Raw genomic sequence first — 14,763 nt, 5'->3', positions numbered from 1 at the left:
TCTTCGGGACCCGACGAAATCCCAAACGCATTTTTGTTTAGATACGCGGAGTGGTGTGCCAAGTATCTTTATATTATCTTTAGCAAAAGTTTGGAGAAAGGAGAAGTTCCTTCTGACTGGAAAATAGGCAAAATTATACCAATACACAAGACTGGCGATAAGCTCACAGTAACTAACTATCGCCCGGTGTCGTCGTTGTGCACAGCTAGCAAGGTATTGGAACATTTTCTTTTCAAACATTTAAGCAGTTTTCTCGAAGGCAACAATTTTTTCATGAACAGTCAGCACGGATTCAGGCGTGGCCTTTCAACAGTGACACAGTTACTCCACATTACTAATGATTTGTTTGCAGTTCTTGATAACAGTGGCCAGGTCGACATAATCTTTCTAGACTTTGAAAAAGCCTTTGACCGCGTGTCGCATTCCAAAATGATATTAAAACTAAAGCATCTCTTTAGAAATGAGCGTATTCTGAGGTGGCTTGACTCTTACCTAACGCAACGCCAACAATATGTTCAAATAGGTGACTCTAAATCATCAATGCTTCCAGTCCTTTCGGGCGTACCTCAAGGGTCCGTCCTTGGACCATTACTTTTTCTTGTTTATCTGAATGATCTCTCACTTGACACTGCTGTGCAATGCCGATTTTTCGCGGATGACTGTGTTATTTATCATGCCATTCAAACTAAAGATGATCAATTACTCTTAAGTAATTCTCTAACATCAATTTCTAACTGGTGCCAGACCTGGAAAATGAGCCTAAATATCCCTAAGTGCTCGCAAATGACCGTAACAAAAAAGAAGAGTCCACTACCGCATGCATACAAAATTAACGACGTTGGCGTTACTCTTTTCGATACGTTTAAATATCTGGGGATTGAAATATCTCGCGATTTAAGATGGAGTGCGCACATTAAAAATATAGTTTCGTCAGCCTCAAGAAGACTATGGTTACTTCGGCAACGTCTGAAGCACTGTACAAGCAAGACAAAACTAGTTGGTTATACTTCACTGGTGCGTCCTCTACTTGAATATGGTGATGTCGTTTGGGACCCGCACACTAAGACTGATACAGATAAGCTGGAAAAAGTACAAAAAAGAGCACTCAGGTTTATTTTTAATGCCTACGGAAGACAAGTGTCACTATCTGATCTCCGTTCGAGGTCTGGTCTTCCAACACTGGAGGAACGCCGTAAGCTACACCGTCTGAAGATGCTTTACACGATAGTGAACGGCCAAACTAAAATGAATTTTGACAAATACTTACAGTTTAACACGTGTAGAAGTACCCGCGAAAAGCACGAACTTACCCTTATTGTACCCCAGGCTAGAACTATCGCTTATCAATTTTCATTTTTTCCTAGAACGATAAGAGAATGGAACAGGCTTCCACAAGAGGTAACGAACAAGCGTACTGTCGACTCTTTCTTATCGGCTATTTCTCAGTTGTGAGCGAAGCACGCAATTCCTTTCGTACCGAATTTTTATTCAACTCGTGTCATTAGTTTCAGAGATATTGTTCTGCGCAGTAGCGTACAAGTATGATCTGTGTTGCACTATGTGTGAGCTCGTTGTGTTCGAATTTTATTTTGAAATTTTCTTTGCTTGTACAGTATCCCTTTTTATTTTCTATGTACCACTGCTGCTTTGGCTGCCAAAAAGCAGCTGGCAGTATTTTCAAATAAATAAATAAAATAAATAAATTCACTAAAAAAGTCGGTGTGACCTAAATACAATGTGGTGCTTGTCAGTCTCTGCTGTTCCAAGTCTGTTGCTGCTGCTTGTGTGCTTGGTCTAAACGTAAATTGTTGCTAATGAAGCGCATGTGTACGCAAAAAAGTTGTGTGTGTTTCAAAAAAATCTGCACTATGCAACAACACAAATGAAAGTTTCAGAAATTCACAGTTAGCAAAACCAAATAAACAGCGTTTTTTAATTATAACTTCTTCCTGAAATTCGAAGCAGAGTTTTGGAACTAGTATGATCGAATAATTCTGGTAAAAATATTTCAGCATGCCGAAGTAACCTCTGTGCTCCCAGTCAATGTGTACATAAGTGCCTGCCTTCCCTTGCAGGCACTTGGTGCTGTCCCCACCCGAGCTGCCCTCATACATGGACGAGATGTTCCCAGGCATCATGGACGAGTTCACGCGCCTTGTAGATGAGCTGGGCTCTCCCACCGATCCAGGCCCCCACTTGGATGTGCTGAGGCAGCACTACGCCTTGCTGGTGCAGGTCATCCAGCAGGCTGCCGACACACTGGCTGCTGTGGTGCCACCCTAAGCCTAGCAACGCTACGTGTAAACCCATTCCGTTTCCCAAGTGAAGTTATGAATAATGCAAGAACAAACTGAGCACATGCCAAAGACAAGGGGCAGAGGCTTGCACTTTCATCCATCTTATTTGACCAGAGTTGCTTAGACAAAATGTAAGTGTAATTGGAAGGTAGTACCCCTGACCTTGTGATTGATGTGCTCTGTCTGGTTCTAGATATTCATAACTTCAAGTATGTACCAACTAAGCCATCACAAGAAGCATGTCCATTTCATGGTGTTTTAGATGGCAGCCAAAGCAAGGAGCATGCATGTTTCTACATCTGGCAACACTCTCACCTGATGCTGTAGATGTGTCCGAAAACCTTTGAGCGAGGCTGAAATCCCTGGATACCTTTTTTCCTTTCAGGCCTCCTGTGAAACCATGCTAGGAATATCATTGATTTAGAAGGCAGTACATAGCCAGGAATGTGGAGCTGAACAATGACAACATGGGTGTTGCTGCAAAGGCTTTCCTTTTCAACTTCAGGCTTTAAAAAAAAGCTCATCTAGGGACTTCAAGTTAAGCTGGCATGTACATGCTTCTGCACTGTTAAAGCAAGCCCAGCGCATTGCTGCGATTGAGGTAGTCGCAATCCATCTGTGAAGAATCCACGTGGTTAAATCATTCATGGCGATGCCTTCTGTTTCACATGTGCAACTACCAGCAAAATGCCGCACTGTAGCAACAGGCACTTACTGATGTCATGACATTTCTGCTGATTTATTCCATCAACTGGAATGCCAGTATCTTTTGTCATGTCCATTCACGCTATATTTTAGCTCATCAGCATATGGTGCAACCCTCGCATATTGTTGTTTTATGTTAAGTTTCAGAAGAGGAAATAGCTTAAACAACTGCTTCAAGGTGTGAGTTAGGTTACTTGTAGAAGCTGTCAGCATCTCTCTTGTTGCAAAAGGCTCAGAAGCCATGGCTCTCAAGCTGTAAGAAAATCACTCATTGTATACGGTAGGGTGGGAAATGCAGGAACAGATGTGACCTCCGAACTGCAAATTTCTCTCATTGCACACAATGATACAGCGCATTGCACTTGTTGCTATCCTGGAACAGAATGTGAAACACTACACACTGAGCTGACCAGAAGAGCATTTCTATTCTCTTTTTCATACACCGCAGGCAATGCTACGAAGGCTCTCTTAGACTTCTGTTAATGCTCTGACCATAGAGTAGTGTGTCACATGTGAATGAAAGATGTAGGCGTGCTCCATGTAATTTGATATAACCTAGTTTCATAATATCATGTCACAAAATATGACTTGCTATATAGAGGGTGTTGCATACCTGATCCTTTTTCTTACAGAACAAGCAGTGGCACATTTCTGTGACAAACAGACACAGTGCACCACCTGCAGTAGTTATCAAAACTTAATGCATTGCACACAAAGGTGTGCAAATAGTACGTAATTTGACGTAGCCTTGCATCCACAAGTTATATCCACAATATATGAAGTAGGTGTTCTATAGAAAGCATTCCAGACAAGAAATTACTGCTCTGCAAAATATTTGGAGGGGGACATCTTTGAGCGCGCATAGCTTCCGTAGCATTGCCTGCTAAGTATGAAACAGAGCAGAGAGAATGCTACAGTAGCAGACATGCGGCTTGTGGCTCCTAGAGGCTTTTCCCTGCACTGCCATTCATTGACAATGTGGCTCGTGCTTACGATGCCACCAACATGCACCTTTCACCTCATTTCGGCATTTGCCTCTGACCGCATGTGCGTTAGACTACAATGGTGCCTTCATGATGCCACATCCATGCTCAGAGTTGTGCCACACGCTGTCCATCCAGTTGTTTATTTCGTCCAGACGTTGCTTTCACCGTTACTTTAGGTTCCTACTGGACGTGTGAATGCTGCAAGCGTGCCTTCAGATGCCACCAACTACAGATTCAATAACAAAAGTGTGTGAGTGACCCTTTTAGTTGTTTGTCACACCATACTACAATTTTTTTTTCCTTCTTTTTCTTTCCAAATTTCAGTAGCTCGTATGGTCGCTTTGTTCAGACAAAAAAATATAGCTAAATTTAAATATGCTGAAACAGCCAACTCTGCTCCATTGCTTTAATATGTAAGTGTGTTAGTGTCATTTAGTGCGAAAGTGTGTTTAGGCTGTGAAAATTGAATTCTGGGGTTTTATGTGCCAAAACCATGATTTGATTATGAGGCACGCCATAGTGGGAGACTTCGCATTAATTTTGACCGCCAGGGGATCTTTAATGTTCTCCCTTTGCATGGAACACGGGTGTTTTTGCATTTCGCCCCCATCAATATGCGGCCGCTGCGGCCGGGATTTGATCCCACGACCTCATGCTTAAGCAGCGCAACACCATAGCAGCTGAGCCACCGCGGTTAGGTGGTGAGCATGGGCGAGTGTATTTTAGCATTTTCAATGGAACCATTATTTGGACAAGAATGTGCATCTGTCCTGTCCTTGTTTTGGCATTATTGCACTAGGCTTCATTCTTTTTCCATCCTGTGCTGCTAGACTTGTTAAAAGACTGTGGGTATGTTGGGCTATTTTTGTACACTTGCGCTTAGGTCAGTAGCACAGTTTAGTATGCAAAGGTTGCTTTGTATGTAGAAGTTGAATCTTGGTAGACACTCAGTCAACCTGTTGCTATTGCTGTTAAAACAATATATGCTATATTTACACAAATCTGGCATGCCCCTTTAAAAAAAATATGGTTTGAAAATTGCTTTTGCGTTACAATCTGATACGAAACCAAATCAGTGTTCGTGGCATTGGCAATACGGCTTACCATCAGAGCCGTCAGACACAGCATCATCACCATCATGAGATGGTGGCAAAGCTAATTCTTCTTTAAGGTTGCTGTGGGTTCATTTTGTGCTTGACTATGATCACTTTCCAAGATATCTTTTTCGTGAGATTTCATGCGACTCGACACTGGATGTGTCAGCCCATACTGCTACCAGCGTTCCTGATGCTGGGCCAAGTGCCTGTGCAGAATGCCAGGGACACCCTGGGCCACATATTTTGACCAGCCCAATGCTGAGTCACATAACATCTCGTGAAACTCATGGTAGTATTTCAAAAAATGATGGCTTGAGAATACCGCCTTGTTTGTTGGTATCTGTGTCCATTGAAGCGCAAATGGCGATGGCGACATGCCGTTTTCATTATGAAAACTCATTTAATTCAAAAAGTTGCCCTTCTGTGAAAATTCTGGATGTCTCATTTTTTCTGATCACAAATGTGGGGACATACTGTATTTTTTTTAAATATAAATCGGACACATATTGCATTCAGGTGCATGTCACATTCAAGTGCATGTTACATTCAGGTGCACTTTCATTTTCTTACTTTGAACCCGTGAAAATTGGGTGCCCATTAGATTCAGGGGTGCATTGGAATCGTACAAATGAGGTATATTATAGACGTGTGCGAATATGAGCAACTCGCACATCAAATAAGGCAAAGCTTTGTAAGCTAATTCTCAAACCTTAGAGAAATCCCATCTCAAACCCTACAGAAATCCCATGCTCTGTTTTGCCACTGCCTAAAATCTACCCAAGGTTTGGCAAGTGCTTCACACCTGTCACAGTAGCTTAGTACACATGCAATTGTGCTGCTGTGTTCGAGGTCATAGGTAGATCTCCACTGCGGTGGCTGCATTTCGAAAGGGGCAGAATAAAAAAACACCCGTGAACATAGATTTAGGAGCATATTGAAGAAGCAAGGGTGGCCAAAATTAACCTGGAGGCCCTCCCTACTGCATGCCTCGTAATCGTGTTCTGGTTTTGGCATATAAACCCATAAAATTTATTTTTAATTAAACTCTTTACTAATATCTGCTGCAGTTGCTTCGTAATATCTGATGCACATTGCTGTATGCTTCGCCGCTTTTACTAACACTGGCGTCCAGCTGCGCATTGCGACAGCCTGCTGATACAGGTACTTCAAGACCTTGATGCATCCAGTGTTGCAGGTTGTTTTCTGGCTGACATTCGGTATTGGCCACACCGCCACACATAAACAATTGTGGAACTACCTTGTACAAACTGCTGTCAATGTCCTTTCAGTTTGCTGGAGAGGCAAAGGTCACTTCCTTGCCACGGTGGTTGCTGCCAACCTGTGCGAGGCAGCGCGAGTTTGTGATCCCATTTACACTCACCTTTCCTAAATTAATATCGTAGCGTGATGGTCTTTAAGACTTGCGCACCTTATGGCAAATTTCACAATGCTGTTAAGCCTGGTTGCCATGGGAATGGCTCCTAATGAAAAGTTGTGCCTGTCATTGGTGCCATCTGCAAAATTGCATTTAAGGGGCCATGACACCCAATTTGCAAGACGCAATTATACATTGCATGGTAAATGGTACGTATCCCACTACAAGCTGGGGTAGAAAATGGGGTAGAAAATTTGTATTTCAATTTTCTAATATCGCATTTGAACCATACAGAAGTCTGGCACCACTAACTGATGACAATATGACTCGCATCCCCAGCTAAGGCTCCCTCAGAGTAACGGAAGTGAATCTTGGAGCCCAAGCTTTCGTATACCGCAAGCACTGGATGTAATTGTAGGAGCCGAAAATATGTCATGGTCACCATGTGGTACTTAGTCTTTAATGTGTTAGCATTTGGAGTGTCAAAGGGGAAAGAAATGTATGTACGTGGAGTGCGGGAAGCCGATCTGAGGTGTGTAAAGTCGGTCACCTGGTAGATGTAGAGAGGAAATGGCAGGGCTTACAAGAGCTTACCAATGGGAGAGCTTAGAAGAGTGTGGGCTTTCTAGAAGCCAGTCGGAGTTGGGAAGGAGAGAGAGAGGCACAGCTGCGAATTGGCATTCAAGAGAAAGGGAAAGAGTGGCGGCACTGAAACACCTCAGTCTGCTGCAGAGCACTGCCATGTGCAATTCGCTCTGCGAAGTGGCAAGTCGTGTGTTGAGTGAGATAAAATGATCTGCGAAGCTAAAGAGGTGTGATGTAATGCTGATGCATTTCTCTCGCATTTACCACGAAATCACCACTGACTTTCTGCATGTGCGTTACGGTGGTCAGCCTAAGATAATCTCTGGAGGCGTTCTCTTGTTTGTACTACTTTTATCACTTGAGTAAAAAATTGCCAGCACAATTTGATAGCGATACCCTTGCTGCACCATAGGGTGCCAGAGCATGCAGAGCAAGATGTCCGATGTGGTTTCTGGCTGTTTCGAAGCAGTAGTCGACACAGTGTTAGCCCCACAAATCCCAGCATCACGCAACACGTCTCAATATGGCGGTCACTGTCGCTGGCAGAGGCTTAAAGGCAGGGATTTCAAATTGAAATTCCCAAGTAATGTGCGCTGAGAGTCAAGTTTTTTGTGAGCACGTATAACCATATTGACCCCTCTACTCCCACTTATAATGATGAACTGAGAATAGCTTTAGGACCGTGTCATGGCCCCTTTAGTAGACATGTAATCTAGTAATTGCATATAGCGGATTATTCTTCGCTGCCGGAAAATGCAGCCCATAACTGCTGACAAAATAATTTTAACAAAATAACTTTAATTTTAAACCCCACAAATGTACATGTTTGAAGAGCATGGCAATGACTTCATGTTGCTTATATGTTTTCCCCGTATCATACAAGCCTAGGTAATATTGTTTTATGTAAATGTGAAGGATTTAAACATTGGTTACTGAAGCTTAGAACACACAGGCAGTTTAAGGAGAGCTCCTGAAGTCGCTGCTATTTGCCCAGAGCATTCTTCAATTGCTCCAAATCATAACTATAGTCTAGCATCCCTGTCACATGGACAGCCTTCACACACAACACAGAACAGTGTTTTTCATAGCCCACTGTAGTGTTCCTGGATGTTAAACCCCACAATATTTTAGTTATTCTTGCCCATTTGACACCAGTTTAGCTTCTTTGGGTCGAGTGACATTCATGTATACTCACATGCGACAGGGATCCTGTTAGTCGAGCACTTCTGTGCCATCGTAGCACGTTCACCTGCCATACAGCGAGATGTATGTGGCTGTTAGATACAGTGTGCCCTATGGCTCACTAGTCGCAGGTCAAGGAGCAGAAGGATACTCAGCTCTGTTGCGTGCTTCTTTCCTGTCGCACCTGTTTTCAACGGTGTAGGCTTAAAGAAGCAACCAGATGCTTACAATATTCAAGCGACAGGGACAAGCAATGTAACAGGCTGCTGAGCCATGGTGTGGGGCGACTGCGTAGACTCTACATTAAGAAACGAAGTAGCCACAAAGTTACATTGTTGTCCAATTAAATACAATCAAACATCCATAAAAAATTGCAAACATTTTGTGAGATCAACATTTTAATTAGAGTATGCTAGATCTAGCGTACTGCACTTGACCACAGTGAAAAAGCCTTTTGAATAGCCAGCATTAGTAACTGCTATGGCCTCATCTTGCAGGCAGGAATTAGTACTATTGTGGCTCAATGGCATCTTCAGTCTATAAGCATCAAAACAAACAGCTGATCTCAGTAGTAACAGAAAATTGTTAGTTCTTAGTCTTGAGCATGAGATAGGACTAAGCGAAGTCTGATTTCGTCATTTGTTTACTGCTGTCACAACAAATTGTAAGTGGCAAGAGCAAATTCGAATCTGAACTGGAGGCCTGGGCACTTCCATGTTATGCAACCACAATAACCAGCAGAAGCTGCCTCATGAAATTCTAATTGACAAGCAAGTTTTTCTAGGTAAACAAACACCAGCGATGCGACATGCGATGGCAACATATTGCCCTCCACGACAGCTAAACACGTTGCTGTCGCTTGAATATTCAATGCGTGTGGTTCAGCCTTAAGTGTTGGTGTGCTGGTGCAGCTGTGTCAGCAGCTTTGCATTTTGTGTCTTTTATTTTTTATTTTGTGTGTTCCTGTTAAGTTTCTGTTTTGTGTGTTCCTGATAAGTTTTCCTTTTGTTTTCATACTCGCATGGCTCTTGCTAACTTTTTTCTTGCTGTCAAGCATGAAAAGGTAAGCACAGCTGTTAGAGCTTCTGCGGCAACTCAGCAGCCACAGCACTCAGCTGCTGAAATAAAGGTTGTGGGCTAAATTCCTGGCTTCTGTGGCCATATATCGATGGGGGCACAAGGCAGGAATGCCTGCATAAAGAAAAAGTTCGCTGCATGTTAGGTTGCCTAGTGGACAAAATTAGTATGGAGCTTGCTACTTTGGCAAACCATGTGGCCTTGGCATAAGTTTAGGACGCGTAAAGCTAATTTCACACTTCACAAATGCCTAACCTTTGGGCTCAATAACATTTTTTTCCCACCTTTGACACGTTTCAGCATCACAATTTTATGAGATTGTTTAACATATGGCATAATTCAATATGACTTTTTATATGCCTAAGTTCATGCACAGAAAGAATTGCAAAGCATAAATGAGGGAGGAAGAGCTGTACTAGTATGTATTCAACATGAGCTTGCTTGTTGACACCTCTGTGGCATGTGTGGCGATGTTTGGATGATTTTATAACTTTTTATGTTGTATGTTTGCATTGTATTCAATGTGCCTGGTGCGATAGGGCTCTTATCACGGTGTGGGCTTTATTGATGGGAGAGTATTGTGTAAGCTGTCTATCTTGTATTCCTTCAATGAGAAGCTTCGTCATAGGCACAATCCGAGGTCGGAACATTCCATTTTTTAGCCTTTTTGGTCATGAGAGCCATGCATATTTTTCTGTGGCTTGATAACAAAACAAAGCTTCCTCTTCCATATGGTGTCTCAGAACTACAGTGCAGCTAACATTTTTCTTCATAATAAGAAAGAACTGACAGCTACGGTTACTTCGCAGTATATAGTGGTGTGTTGATGAACCATAACTACAACTGCTGCGATCACAGTTCACATTTGGCAGTATTTGCCAGAGCTTTAATGCGTGTTAGCATTAGCCAGATACATTGCTGTGATAAGCCCACATTAGGTGTGAACAAATGACCAGAAGTGACCAGTGGATGGGAACAGTGCAGCCTTGCAAACCTTAGAGTCTCCTGACATGATGCACTGTGCTGTTATGATGTGATTACTGTTTGCACATGCATCCTGCAGAATTGTGCCGTCTGCTTTATGTACCAAACGTTGCATAAACCAGAGTGCCAGGTATATAAGGCTCTTCTGGCTGAGCCATTGGTTTGTTTGCATGCAAATTTGACACAAAGGTGACATTTCTTGATGCATGCAGTTTAACTCCTTCCGTGCCATTGACAAGCTGAATCCATCCACATGTTTCTGTTAAAAACAGCCGAGGATGAGTTCAGCTCATCGCTTTTTATTTTCTTTCATTTTGATGTATAGTGCTGTTAAACTTAACTTTTGCAATAAATGGTAGAGTGTTTTACATAATGCATAAAATATTGTCTTCATTGTTTTTCGTAAAGGATTTGATCATCTTTGTCAGAATTCAAGATAACTGTGTGACACAGAAGTGGTCAGTACTAATTTTGGGCACAGTGCTGGCCTGTTTCATTCAGCACAAATAAGAAGTGTGCACATGAAGTGATGCCAGACAGGAAATGTAAATTTTCTTTTGGCGGAACAGTTACACCAGCTGTCATCATTAGGACTAAATGTGGTGCACACACTATTTTTTTCACTACCACAGTGAGTAATGGCATTGCTATTATTGTTCTGCAAACCTACATCTTTTGTCTGGCATCACTGCACTCACTGCATGCTGCTTATTTATATTGAACAAAACAGGTATGTACTGTACTCAAACATGGCAGTAAACTGCCTGCACCATAAAATTCCACCTATGTATCAAATTTGAGCGTCAACAAGGTTGCAGTATGACAGGTTCACTTACACTTAGTGCTCTTATTTGCATGTTCACATTTGCATATGTAAACTATTGCTTTGGCATTTGTAGTAGGAACGGCTTGTATTGCAACGTGATGCAATGGCACAGGGCAGTGGTTTTGAGGGCATCTCATCTCAACAGCCAGCACTGCATCTTTGCTCTGCATCCTAAATTCTCAATGGCCTTCTGCAGACCTCTTGGCATTGCAGAAGCCTACTGATGGTGTAATATGTTTTTTCTGTAGCCTATGCCATGGTCTTGGCAGATTTCTTAGGCAGCTGGGCCAACTAATATTGTGTTGTCATATTTATTCTCTTATTCCTATTTTTTGTCTGTTATCGCCTTCATTTTTATATCAGCTTGCGTTTTTCTCATTGTACTTCATATTTTAGCATATGTTCTCTACTGATAGCGTAGGGCTATTCATTTTTGCTGTACGTGGTTCAGCTGATTCACTTCCATGAATGTCTGATGGATAAATCAAACTTGGACTTGCTATTCAGAAATAAACTTTTTTATGAGGTCAACGAAGTAGTGCAGAACTTGATTCATTTTAAATTTGAGTTAAAGGGACCCATAAGCGACTTGTTAATTTCACCTGGATTCATAGACTACATTGCTTGAAATGCAGACACATCAGTTTTAATGCGAGTGAAGACATAAGAGCTGCGATAATGTGTAAATGAAAGGCACATTTCAACGCCACACTGAAATTCCTGTACTAATTACCTGTGATCTAGCAGACTTCGGTAGTATCTGCGTGAGGCTACATAGAGAAAGGACTGCATTGTACTTGGAAGAAAGCTAGGACTCTCAATCTGAACCTGGCAGCTATTGTTATTTGCCTTTTTGAAAAGAATTCAATACACTCAAATCACCATGAAACGTTTGATATCGCACTGACGTCATCACCATCGCAGTGTCATTGCAAAATTTAATTAAAGCAGTTTTGTCTTTCTTGGCTAATAGTCAGTCTTTTACTACTAGAACAATGCGAATATGTATCCTGAAGGCTAAGCCTATGTTTTCTCAACTGATGTATGTTCTTTAGGGTTCCTTTAATTTTTTCAGATAAACTCTGCATCAGATAAAATTACTAGCAGGAATTTTCTGATGAACTGAAGTGGATGGAGCTGAAGCAACTGCACCATGCACAGCTTGGGTGCGTGTCCTTATTTGTGATTCCAACAGCCGGTGCAAAAAGCTGATTATTCCTCAAAGGGATCAGAGTTTCTGAGGTTGTGTTTTTAGGAGCCTGGCTCCAAGTGGAAGAAGAGCAGCTGTGCCTTTCGCAACCAGCCTGCAATTTGTGACTGTGCAAATACTGTCCGCCTCTAGGCATGTGTTTATATGAGTGCTGGAAATGTGAAGTATGTAGTTTTTTTACTCATTAAATGGCTGTTAGCCAAAGCACCTTCTCTGTCTATTTGTTATGTTTTTTCTTCTCCTTTTTTAGCGACCTGTGTTTGGTAAAAGTGTTGCAAGCTGGGATTTTTAGTGGAGCCATTGGCACTGTGCTTTTCTCTTTATCTTCTTGCTATGGCGCTTTTTTAATTCACTTTTCTGTTGCTTGATCAAAATGTAAAATGCATCTTTAAGTTGACAGTACACATTTCAGCAATTTCTCTAAGCTCACTAATTTGCTACTGTCCCATTGTATTGAACATGCTAATTCTTGGCCTGAGCTGGTACAGACAGCCACACTTCAACACTGCTGCAGAGCAAGGAGCAATAGCACAGCATATGCTAGGTACCAGTCTGTATACTGTATGGCATGTGCATTCTTGTGGCTTCCACTGTTCATAAGCATTGTCCCTCAAAGAGGCCAACAATGTTCAAATGGCTTTTTTTTTTTTTTTTATTGCAGCGCGCAGATTCATTCCTCTAGACAGGAAATGGGGATGACTACATGTCCATACCTTATAACTCTCCCAGATACGCCTGACAGAGTGTTTGTGATTCAAGTTATGTGCTAATCTTAAGCGAACCGGCAAATGGTGTACCGATGTGGGAGTTGAACTGGCAACCATCACTCTGAGGACCAGGTGGCAACCTTAAAGGGACACTAAAGTGAGAAATGATTTCTTCTGCATCAGTAAATTACCATTCTACAACACCAAAAACACCACTCCTACAATGATAAAACATTTGGTAAGCCAGAAAAAGTGCAAGAACGAAATACGGGTGGCGACGCTTACTTAAGTTCCCGCACCTGGGGGCTGTGACGTCTTGGATTTTGATGGCATCTTCTAAGGCCTACTAATTGTACATATCGGTACAGATTGACTACATTATGTTCTAAAGGAACCAAATATCAAACATGGCAAGTTTCGGGAACCTTTATTCAGCCAACGCGGCCCGAATGCGAAAACATACTTTGGAATTCCTGACGTCACGCTGACATACCGGCGCTGGGGTTTCGGCGCGAAATTCAAATACTGATACTTGGACCTTCATTTTCTCATCTAATAATCAAACTATTTTTTTGCAATGACTGCCTGCAGGGTTCTCAAACAATGCTTCATTAGTCTAAACTGATTTATTGTTTCGCTTTAGTGTCCCTTTAAAGCCTGTGTGTTCACGACAAAGTTAACAAATTGTGAATTGTAATTTAAAACATTTTGCAAATTTTGAAGTTCACAGGCTAGCAGGTGTGTTTGTGCTGTTAGTATGTACGAGGGGAAGTCAAAAAGTGAAGGGACTTTTGCAATTTCTCGCACTAGAGTTTGGTAACACTGGTAGTATCCAGTGCTGAATTAGTGTCATCTGCAACACTTCTTAGTGTCATGTGCAACACTTCTAGGGAACGCGTCACTCTTGTTCCCGCATTAGTCGTTAGAGTGTAGCTGACCGTTAAACATGGCAGCTCCATTGTAGATCTGCACCAAGGAGGAAATCAGGGCAGTGACTCGCTTTTTGTTTGCAGAAGGTGTTAAACCTGCAGAAATTATTCGTCGAGTGCAAGCGCAGTATGGTGATCATTGTTTATCGCAAAACAAGATCTATAAATGGATAGAGTTTCAAGCAGGGAAAAACTTTATGTGAGAAGGAAAGATCAGGCAGGCCATCGACGTCAACGACTGAGGATAATTTGAAAGTCGTTGAGGGTATGGTGATGGAAAACAGACGAATCGCGGTAGACGAAATCGTCAATACTTTACATATCAGTCATGGTTCAGCTTACTTCATCTTACATGACAGGCTAAATTTTCGGAAAGTGTGTGTAAAGCGTGTCTCAAAAGAATTGCCAGCGCAGCATAAGGCGCAAAGGTTGGACATCTCGTAAACATTTGGCCTGTTATCGTCGGGAGGGAGATGGATTTTTACAGCAAAGTGTTAATGTAGATGAAACTTGGGTACATCATCACGAACCGGAAAGTAACGCTATAAGCATGGTTTGGACACACTCATTGTCACCATAAGTTAAGAAATTTAAACGTCAACCATCAGCTGGTAAGATTATGCTAACACTATTCTTGGACATGAAAGGTGTGGTAGCCATTCATTTCACCCTAAGAAGTGAAACTGTGAACAGTGAGAACTATTGTGATGGGTTGCGAACTAAATTGAAACCTGCAATCAGACCCAAACATTATGGAAAACTGAAAAGTTCGCATTCTGCAGCAAGATAACACGTGGCCACAT

The 14,763-nt window shown here is 42.0% G+C and overlaps 1 protein-coding gene across 2 annotated transcripts in view; it reads left to right on the top strand.

Moving 5' to 3' along the window:
* The window catches only part of LOC126545132 (putative N-acetylated-alpha-linked acidic dipeptidase), a 58,529-nt gene extending 45,997 nt beyond the window's left edge, over nt 1–12,532 (top strand). Inside the window, exons 13-14 of one of the 2 annotated variants that reach the window (XM_055078257.2) lie at nt 2,076–2,298; nt 4,165–12,532. In XM_055078257.2, coding sequence (XP_054934232.1) covers nt 2,076–2,283 — 208 coding nt within the window. In that variant the 3' untranslated portion in view covers nt 2,284–2,298; nt 4,165–12,532. Of the gene's footprint in view, nt 1–2,075 lie in introns of both variants that reach the window. The other variant, XM_055078256.2, reaches the window with a different exon arrangement.
* The last annotated feature ends 2,231 nt before the right edge of the window (nt 12,533–14,763 follow it).

The sequence above is a fragment of the Dermacentor andersoni genome, chromosome 10 (genome assembly GCF_023375885.2).
Source record: "Dermacentor andersoni chromosome 10, qqDerAnde1_hic_scaffold, whole genome shotgun sequence".
Taxonomy (NCBI): Eukaryota; Metazoa; Arthropoda; class Arachnida; order Ixodida; family Ixodidae; genus Dermacentor; species Dermacentor andersoni.
This window is presented reverse-complemented; position numbering and strand designations above follow the sequence as displayed.